Source organism: Vombatus ursinus, unplaced genomic scaffold, assembly GCF_900497805.2.
Source record: "Vombatus ursinus unplaced genomic scaffold, bare-nosed wombat genome assembly UNPS02014852.1, whole genome shotgun sequence".
Classification (NCBI taxonomy): Eukaryota; Metazoa; Chordata; class Mammalia; order Diprotodontia; family Vombatidae; genus Vombatus; species Vombatus ursinus.
Window position 1 is genome coordinate 6,987,583 of NW_020954630.1, and position 9,868 is coordinate 6,997,450.

At 34.9% G+C, this 9,868-nt stretch overlaps 1 protein-coding gene across 9 annotated transcripts in view; it reads left to right on the forward strand.

The window, feature by feature from the left end:
• Window positions 1-9,868, forward strand: part of RBM33 (RNA binding motif protein 33) — a 182,096-nt gene that overhangs the window by 29,460 nt on the left and 142,768 nt on the right. For all 9 annotated transcript variants that reach the window (XM_027841120.1, XM_027841116.1, XM_027841117.1 and 6 more), the window contains exons 3-4: window positions 6,138-6,186; window positions 8,315-8,391. In XM_027841120.1, the coding sequence (XP_027696921.1) occupies window positions 6,138-6,186; window positions 8,315-8,391 (126 nt within the window). The remainder of the gene's footprint in view (window positions 1-6,137; window positions 6,187-8,314; window positions 8,392-9,868) is intronic.

Below are 9,868 nucleotides of genomic sequence, written 5' to 3' on the forward strand. Positions count from 1 at the left end.
TGTGTGACCCTGGGCAAGTCACTTAACCCCGATTGCCTCACCAAAAAAAAAAAGAAAAAAGAATTGCTAGCCTTTTAAAAATCGTCCTAACTAGGGCTTAAAAGCTACAGTAGGCTTATGTCTTTCTTACAGCATACTAATATTGAATAATGTTTTGTTCTTTACTTCGATTAAATTTCTTTGTTAAAGTTTGATCAGCTGGGTCTATTTTATATATTAAAGGCTTTGCCTGGATCTGGATTTCTTATCAGGAAAGAAATGACTTCATTGAAGAACCAAAATTTTTGCTGATGGGATAGGTGATCTTGGAGTAGTGGCCATTTTTATTTATTTTGGAGTATATTGCATTATAGCTTCTTTCATTTTTAGCCCTCATTGAGTTGTCTTATTGTGGTTTGAATTGGTGCTTTTTCGTATGCAAATTCTCTCCTACTGGTTGTTTTAAGCATCCCTCTTGTGGAGAAACTGGATGTTGGTGACTAATATCTTGATGATTTAAAATTAGGGTTCTTCTCTGCTGACATCCTATGAACTTTAATAATTTTTTACTATTTTCTGTTTCCAATATTTACAGAAGTTTGTTTTTGTTTTGTTTTTGTTAAAATTCCTGGAATATGGGATATCGATTTTTCTTCATTTTTTTTAATAGGAGGTAAAAAATTGTTTTATTGAATTCTGTCATCTAGATCTCTTACTTTGTTTTCTGATGATGCCTTCTGTTTCTGTGGAATTTTTTTTTTTTTTGTCCTGTTTGTTATTCTGTCTCTGCACATTTTCCTTCTGCCTAGGTAACTCTTCTCAGAGGACCACCATTTCATTTTTCCACTATCTTTTCTAGTTTCTCAATTCTCAGATTTATCTTCATTACTTCTTTCTTTGCTGATCTTATTCTTCTTCTTAGCAATGTCATTTATGTTCAGAACTACTTTGGAAGTTCTTCTGATATATTATCTGTTCTTGAGGGAGTATTATTCCAGCCTTGATTTTTCTTTGTAGGGATTTCACCTTTTTTAAAATTATGTTTATTCATTTCATTGGAAATTTCTTGCTTATCACTTATCAGTCTTTTGTCAAATTTACCTGGCATATTCTACCCCCCCCCCCCCTTTTTCATTGTTGTCGTCATCATTCTTTAGTTTGGGGTTATTTGTCATTTTGAGGTGGTGCAGGAGAACTGGGCGGAGTCTTTGCCACTTACTCTACCATCTTGTCAGAAATTCCTTCTTTTCTATGAACTAACCCAATCCTAAAAAAGCCTGTTTGTTCACCTTTTTTTTTTTTTTTAAAAACTGCTAGGTGATATTGTTCTTTTTGTCCGTGTTCTCAAAAGTCACAACAACATGGCAAATTTTTTAGAAAGATGCTGTTTGGCACTGTTAACCATTGCCTCTTCCTGGGATAGTCTTTTTTTCTTTTCTTTTCCTCCTTTCCTATTTCCTTGTCTCCCATCCCCCCCTTTTTTTGTTCTTGTTAACTTCTATAATTTAAACTCTCAAATTTATGTAAATGACATCCTTGTTGGATTTTTTTTCTGGGGTTGAGACCTGCATCCTACAACTGCCTATAACACATTTTGACTTGGATTCCTCACTCACATTTTGTATGCTGTCCTTTCTTTACTATTTCTGTTTTTACTCACCCGTAATCCTGTTTTTAAAATCTTGGACCTGCCTTTGATTCTTCACCTCATATTCAGCCACCCACCAAATTCTATCAGTTCTACATCTGGAGTATTGATCAAGATTCACCTTTTTTATTCGTATTATTATTGCCATAGCCACTCATTTGGACAGTTTTATTTCCTCTTTATTCCTAAGTTTTTATTGATGCTTATTATTACATTTCCTTCATTTCGCAATGTATCCCTCGTTTTCCCTCTGTCTAGAGCCCCTATGGTAAATAAAAAAAGAAAGATAAAGAAATCAATTTAGTAAAATCAACCAGTTGCTCAACTAAAGCCAACAGTACGCACTGTGTTCAGTTTCTGCAGGGGATGGAGGAAAGTAAATTCTTAAGCTTCTCCATTGGTGCCATTCTAGGTCATTATATTAATGCTCCTCAGTTTTGATTTTTTTTTTTAAATTGTTATACTGTACTGTTTTCCTGTTTGTTTTTACTTCAATTTGTTTGATTTTATGTCTTCTCAGCTCTTCCTATAATCTTCATATCTATTGTGTCTTACTGTAAAGTAGTATTCTATTACATTTATGTTCTACAAATTATTTAGCTCCAGTTAGTAGGCATCTACTTTGTTTTTAGTTCTTTGCTACAACAAAAAGTGGTCTCAGTAGGTTTTCCTATTTCTTCTTCTTCAGTGCCATTTAGAAACTTTTCTTCCTTATGCATAGTTATGAGTATATCACTATTATGCAAACCTTTCAGTAATTCCCTATCACCTACCAAGTAAAGGCCACACTCTTTAAACTGACATTCAAAGCCATCCTCAATCTGTTCAAAAAAGACATTGTTGAAGATCTGTATGATTACAAAAGGAGGTGTGCCATTCATAGATTCATGGTGGGGGTTAGTGGATGAATAGCCCAAGTTCTGTATTGGTGCTCCCTGGGGTATTTAAACAAACAAACAAACAAAAATAATCCTTCAAAGCACTAAGAAAGGCCTCAAGTATGTTGGTTCACTTAATCTTTATCTACCACCCAATCAGAATCCTGTCTGCTAGGACAGTGTCCTCAAGGACACTCCCTTTTGAGTTCAGTGCCTGGCTCACAGTCTTTCTCCTTTTCTGACTTCTGTCTTTATACTAGGAGACTTTGATATACATATTTGTTTTTCTCTCAAACACCCTCATCTCATAGTTCCTCAACTTACTCATCTCACATGACCTACTTCTGCAACCTACTTTAGCCACCCACAAAGATGGTTGGTCATAACTCTTGATCTTGCCATCATCCACAAATGTACCATTTCTGTGTTTGTGAACTCTTGAAATTCTCTCATCTGTTCATAGTTGATTGTCATTCCACTTTTCCTTCTTCCTTGCAAGCCCAAACCCTATTTTTTGTTCTCGTTGGGACCTACGATTATTTGACTCCTCCTTCTCAAGCCATCACTCCTGCACTAACTACACTTTCTTCACTTCCCCATATTTACCCTTAGTGAATCATTTCAACTGTATGCCTTCCTCTTGAGTCCTTTGTCCCTTTATTGTATCAGTGATTTTGTTCTTCCAAGTGTCAGCGTTAGGTCACTTCCACTAACCTTCCACTAGCCTTTGTTCCTACACATGTTTTGTTGAATGAAACTGGAGAAAATCATGAAACTGTGTTGATTGTGTCCACTACAGAATGATACTACTTAACTTCACCTGGGTTCTCACTATGGCAAGTTCTTTTACACTTCCCTAATTAAGTAATTATCCCACTCACGACACCTGCTCTCTCAGACCTTCTCATCCCTCTTCACATTTCTCATGGTTCTCTCTTCTTCTCAGCTGAGAATCTTACCACGTATTTTACCGAAAAAATTTTCTTCTCCTCCTCATCTCACATCACCCAGATGTTTTCTGCCATGTCTCCTCCTTCCCTGCTGTCATGAAGAAGTGGCCCTCATCCTTACTATGGCTGACCCTGTCTATATGAAAAAGGGTTCACATTCCATTCCATTCCATCATCTCAAGCAGATTACCCCCTTCATCATCCTCACCCTCTCAGTCATCTTTAATCTTTCCTTGTCTACTGGTTGCCACCCGACTGCATACAGACATGTCCATATCCTTTATCCTCAAAAAACTCTCCCTTCATTCCTGCTAGCTATTGTTCCATCTCTTCTTCTTTTTGTGACTAAACTCTTTGTGAAGACTGTTTCTAACCAGTGCTTCCACTTCCTTTCCTCTTGTTCTCTTTTTAACTCTCTTCAGTCTGGCTTGCAGCCTCATGCAACTGAAACTGCTCTGCCCAAAGTTACCAATAATCTCTTGGTTACCAAAAATCTAATGACCTTTTCAGTCCTCATCTTTTTTAAACCTCTGCAGCTTTTGAGACTGTGAGTTACCTCCTTTATGCCTTCTTATTACTAGGTTTTTGTGACACTACTGTATCTTGGTTTTCCTCCTTATCTGAATGCTCTTTCTCAGCCTACTTTGCTGGATTTTTGTCCAGGTCATGCTTGCTAAAAGCAGGTGTCCCCAAGTATTCCCTCCTGGTCCCTCTTCTCTTCTCCCTCTATACTGTTTTTCTTGATGATTTTATCAGCTTCCATGGATTCAGTTATCATCTCTGTGCTGATGATTCTCAGATCTGCTTATCCAGATTTAACCTCCTAACTTGTATCACCAACTTCATATTAGGCATCTCAAACTGAGTGTCCCATAGACATGCCCCGAACTGAACTAATTATATTTCCTCTTAAAACCTCCCTGTCGGGGCAGGTAGGTGGCGCAGTGGATAGAGCACTGGCCCTGAAGTCAGGAGGATCTGAGTTCAAATGTGGCCTCAGACCAAACACTTGACACTTACTAGCTGTGTGACCCTGGGCAAGTCACTTAACCCTAACTGCCTAAGCCAAAAACAAAAATAAAAAAAGAAACAACACCTCCCTGTCCTCCTAATCACCCAGACTCGTAACCTAAATATCTTCTGTGACTCTTCACTTTCACGACCCATATCCAATCTAGTGCCAATTTCTGTCAATTTTACTTTCTTAATGGACACAGTGTTTTGTCGTCTTATTTATCTTGCCCCTTTCTTTCTTTTTGGGTACTGCCACCATCTTGGTGCAAGTCCTCATCTCCTTCTCTCCAGACTGTTGCAATAGCCTGTTGGTTGGTTTCCCTGCCTCTAGTCTCTCCCAGCTCTAGTCCGTCTTGCACTGAACTATCAATCAAATTACTCTTCCTATAGCACAGGTCTGACCGTGTCACCCAGGAGGGTGGCTTAAGAGACTTCAGTGTCTCCTTATCGCCTCCGAGATCAAATAAAAAAGCCTGTGTTTGGCATTTAAAGCTCTTTACAACTTGGCCACCTCTGACCTCTCCAGTCTTATTATACCTTACTTTTTCCCTGCATATTCCTCTGATTTATTTGAGTTAATTTGTGCTTTTTGTTGTGAGTGGAAAAGAAGAAAAGAAGCATTTAAATTCCTTTTGTGTACCAGGCATAGTATGTCAAGTAACTTACAAATATTATCTCATTTGGTCCTCACAATAAGCCTAGAAGTATTCACTGTTATTATCCCCATTTTACATTTGAGGAAACCGAGGCAAACAGACATTAAATGACTTGCCCAGTCTGAGGATAGATTTGAACTTGTCTTCCTGACTCCAGGCCCGGTGCTTTACCCACATAAGGATTTCCCCAGGTGACAGTGCTTCTCCTTACTTCAAAAAAAAAAAAAAATCGTCTCATAATCTCTCTCTCTCTCTCACTCTCTCTCCACACACACACAACATACATACATATATATGTATTTATTTCTGAGAGGATAATGCTGGCTAATATTGTTTAAATACTCTATCTTAAATATTTAATTTTTTAAAAAGTTCCCAGAATAATGGGAACTCTTTTGTTTTGTTTTGTTTGTTTACAATTTTCAGTTAGTGAAGGTGTAGGCAAAAATGAGCAGCTCTCACCTTTCTGTGTTAGGATCTTAGAGATAGGTGATCTAGTCGCTGTCCTCATTATATATATGTGGAACTTTGACCAAGAATAACTTGCCTAAATTTGTTCTATTGCACAGAGCTAGGACTGGGAGGAAAACTGATTCCTAGCTTATTAATTTTTGTATTATACTATAATGCTACCTGTCCCCTCCCTAAAATGTGGGACTATACTTTTTATATGTATGTCAACAAGTCAGTCAATCACCATTTATTATGTGTATTAGTATACATATATCTAATAGACTTTATACACACATATGTAGGGTTGTGTGTATGTACATATACATTTGCATGTGTATATATACATACATGTGCACCTACCTGTACCTATACTTATTACTGGAGGAGGGGTGAAAGGCAAGGGAAGAAAATATATCCAAATTAACGTTATAAAACCAGAACCTTTGTATAACCCATAGAGCCAGTGGTTGTCTTATTACATAATGCTGGTTTATATAATAGAAACTATAGTGTTTTGTTATTTCTAGAAATAGATTATTGACTTGCCATTTTTTCCCAGTGAACTTGAAGATGATTTACTTGGAGAAGATTTACTGTCTGGCAAAAAGGTAAGAAACAAGTGTTCTTTTTGAAAATGAGTCTTTGAAGTTTAGCTTCTTTTAAATAGTGAGAATCAGTGCACCGTAAGGATACAGGGCTGCCCTTGGATTCAGAAAGGCATCTCTGCTCTGTGCTAGCTGTGTGACTCTGGGCAGGTCATTGATCTGCTCCTCTGTATCATAGACAGCTCAGTACTCTGAGTTACAGAACAATTACTTACCTAATTTGTTAAAGGGAGTTCAGTCACTGGGAGCTCCCTACCCTGATGAAATCACAGATCTGTACCACCCTTTCTCCTAAACAAAACAAACCCCTGTAAGTCATACTATAATAATGTATATAAAGCATGCCTTCATGAAAACCTATTTGTGAAACTAAATTTGGAGTATTAACTAACTTCATTTTTTGACAAGGTTACTAGAATGATAAGGGATATTCCTTTGATATTGAAAAACCTCAGCAAAGCATTTGACAGCGTCTTTCACTATGCCATACTTTCGGGCAAAATGAATATATTTATCTTCACGTGTGATAGCATATAGAATTGGAACTGGGTGAACAAGGAGTCATAAAATATCCAACTCTGCACATTTGACTCTCAAATGGACCCTGATCCTTCTTGTGAATCCTGCTTCTTCCTATATCTTGAACTGTTTACTGTATGTTCTGTTGGCATCCTAAACTCAAATGTTCAGGATCCCAAAATAAATATTCTTATCTCCCTGAAACTTAACCTGTTTCTTTTGAGGGGACCATCATTTTCCCAGTTACTCATGTTCATAACTTGAACTCCTTGTTATCTTTGTGTTTTCTCTCCTCCCTCACCCTCTATACGTTGTAAGTGCTTTGATGGGGTTCTTCACTTTCTAAGGACTATTCCTTATCAATGTAGTAACCTGGTCAAAAAATAAAATTAGTGTAATCGTGAATAATTTGCTCCTGATGAACCCATTCTGGCTTTGAGTGAACATTGCCTTCTTTTCTGAGTATTCACTAACAATCCCTTTTGTAATATAGTTTGAAAATTTTGACAGAAAATCATTCTAATACAAATGGAAGAAGGCAACAGATAAGGAGGGTAAAACTCCTGAATGTTAGAGATGTTCCAAAACAATTGAGTCATTACCTCATAACAATCATTTGCTTAGTCTTGTCTTCTACTTGTGTAATATCTTTGGAACCCTCTCCAGTCATACAATCTCTGTCCTAGTTCAGATCCTTATCACTCTTGGCTAGACTATTTAAATAACTTATTAATTGATTTCTCTGTTTCAGGTTTTTCCCATCTGTAATCTGTCTTCCACAGTGCTACCAAAATAATCTTAATGGCATTTCCCTTTTCAAAAACATTGGGTTACTGCCTCTTATTTAAGACACTCCAAATCTGGCTTCAACTGGCTTTTTCAGCCCCTTTTGTGTTATTGCCTCATGCAGTCCTGAAATGTGCTAATCACCTCACTATATTTTAGAGTCCTTATCTTCCTTTTAGGCTAGGCTCAACTATTGAGTACAGCTTCCTGTAGGCTTTCCTAATCTCACTATTTTCCCCCACCACTTTCCAAACTCTCCCCTCCCCTCCTTCAAGTTAGGTTGTGCCACATGTATTTGTGTATGTGCTTAGTCTCTTAAGTAAAAATTAAAACATAATAAGAGCAAGGACTATTTCATTTTGTTTTTGTATCCCAAATGAGTAGGCAGTGTCTTAAACGTGGGATAGTAATTTTTGAATAGGTTTGAATTCCAACTTAATGTCTCAATTTCTAGCTTCCTATGAACTTAGAAATTTTCTAGGCATTTGTCTAGCTGGCATACTATATAGAGAGGTGTTTTACTGCTGTGAAGTGTGCTAGATCTGATATCAGAGGTCCTCGGTTTATATTATTCAAGCACTGCCGCTTAGTGATCTTAGGAAAGTTACTTAACTGGAAATGAGGGTCTCGTTTCCTCATCCTTAAAAATGAAGCGATTAGACCTGAGGATTTCAATTCTAAGTCAGTGGTCCTGTGATTTATATACCTAGATGACATGTTTTAATTGCAAAAAATTAAGAACAATGTAATTATTATAAATTGGTCATTTTTGTAATGTTACTTTATAGAAAGGACAAATATTAATAAAAAAAAAATTTCCATCCAGAATCAGTCAGACTTGTCAGATGAAGAACTGAATGATGATCTTTTGCAAAGTGATAATGAAGATGAACTAAATTTCAGGTACCTTCCTAAACTCAGTTTTTTACATTTTCATTTAACTTGAACGAAGAAAAGAGTACATGTGTATGTATACATATGTATTTAAATATAGGTATACTTAAATTATATACTTATATATATATACTTTAAACTTCATGGCATATATTTATATACTTAAAACTATGTTTGAAGAGTTTGTTCAGATTATTGTGTCTAGGTGATTATTTTTTATTTGTTTATATATTCTCTAACTTATATATATATAGTCTGTATATTCATGTCTATATAGTATATCTAAAATATTTTTAAAAATTAATGAAATTTTCATGTTGAATTACTTTTTTGGGATATTGAATGAAGATCAATAAATTTATGAAATTTTTAAAAATACATATAAGATGCTGTTGTTATAACCATTTAATGTAAATTGTGGCTAATGAACTGTGATGGTTCTCTTTTAACACCTTTATTATTTTAGTTTTATTTCAAGAATGACCATTTCAGAAATGTTCCTTTGGATTTGTAATTTGTTTTATTATGGTCATTATTATCTTGGAATCTCCTTTTTTAATTTGTTGAAATACTTTCTAGGTATCTATGAGAAATTGAATTATTAGTATGGTTTAGTGAAATGAATAATTGATTATTTACTGCTTTTTTATTAAATTTTTAAAGGAAAAGTTTTTGGGGACGAATTTGATGTTCAGTTACTAATACAGAAAAGAAAATTTGGAATTTGTTATAGTCCTCTGTGTTTCTGTTAATTTTTGTCATCGTGAGTGTATTTTAAACCATACTTAACTGATAGTTTAGTAAATATTTGTTATTTAATTTTTTGTTTGAGAATTAACATGTGTTTTTTCAAGCCAAGTTACTTTTTTTCTGAAATTTTTTTGTTTCAGAATTTTCATTGTTTAAATGGTGTGTCAGGTCATCATATGGAGTTAAAGTTATTCATATTTTTAAAGTATTGACTCACTTATAGAATTTTTTGAATTTGAAATTTGACTTTTTTTCCTGCCTTAATTACTTGATGTTTATCTTTCATGATTTTTTGCATAAAATGATTATTTTGTGCTTGTAATAATTTTGTCATCACAATGTTGAATAAAATGAACTGATTTTCTGGGCTGAAGATTATCTTAATATTTTTAACTTTGGACATGCTCAGAAATTCATTTTATTATAGGTAAGTTCTAAAACTTGAAAGTTTGTAATAATAGATACATTATAATAGAGAATTAGTTACTATTTAAGTCCTACATTTAAAAAATTATGGTCAGAAATATTTAAAATAAAAATACTTATTTCTGTTAATAGAATATATATATGCACATATATATGTATATAGTTTTAAATTTCAAAAATACTTGAAAACAGATGTAGTTTCAGCAAATTTCCTTACTTGTTATTCTGAAAAATTGAAATTGCATTTAGTTTTTCCAGCTACCATTAAGGATTTTTGCCATACACATATCTGTTAGACCATCTGGTTGAT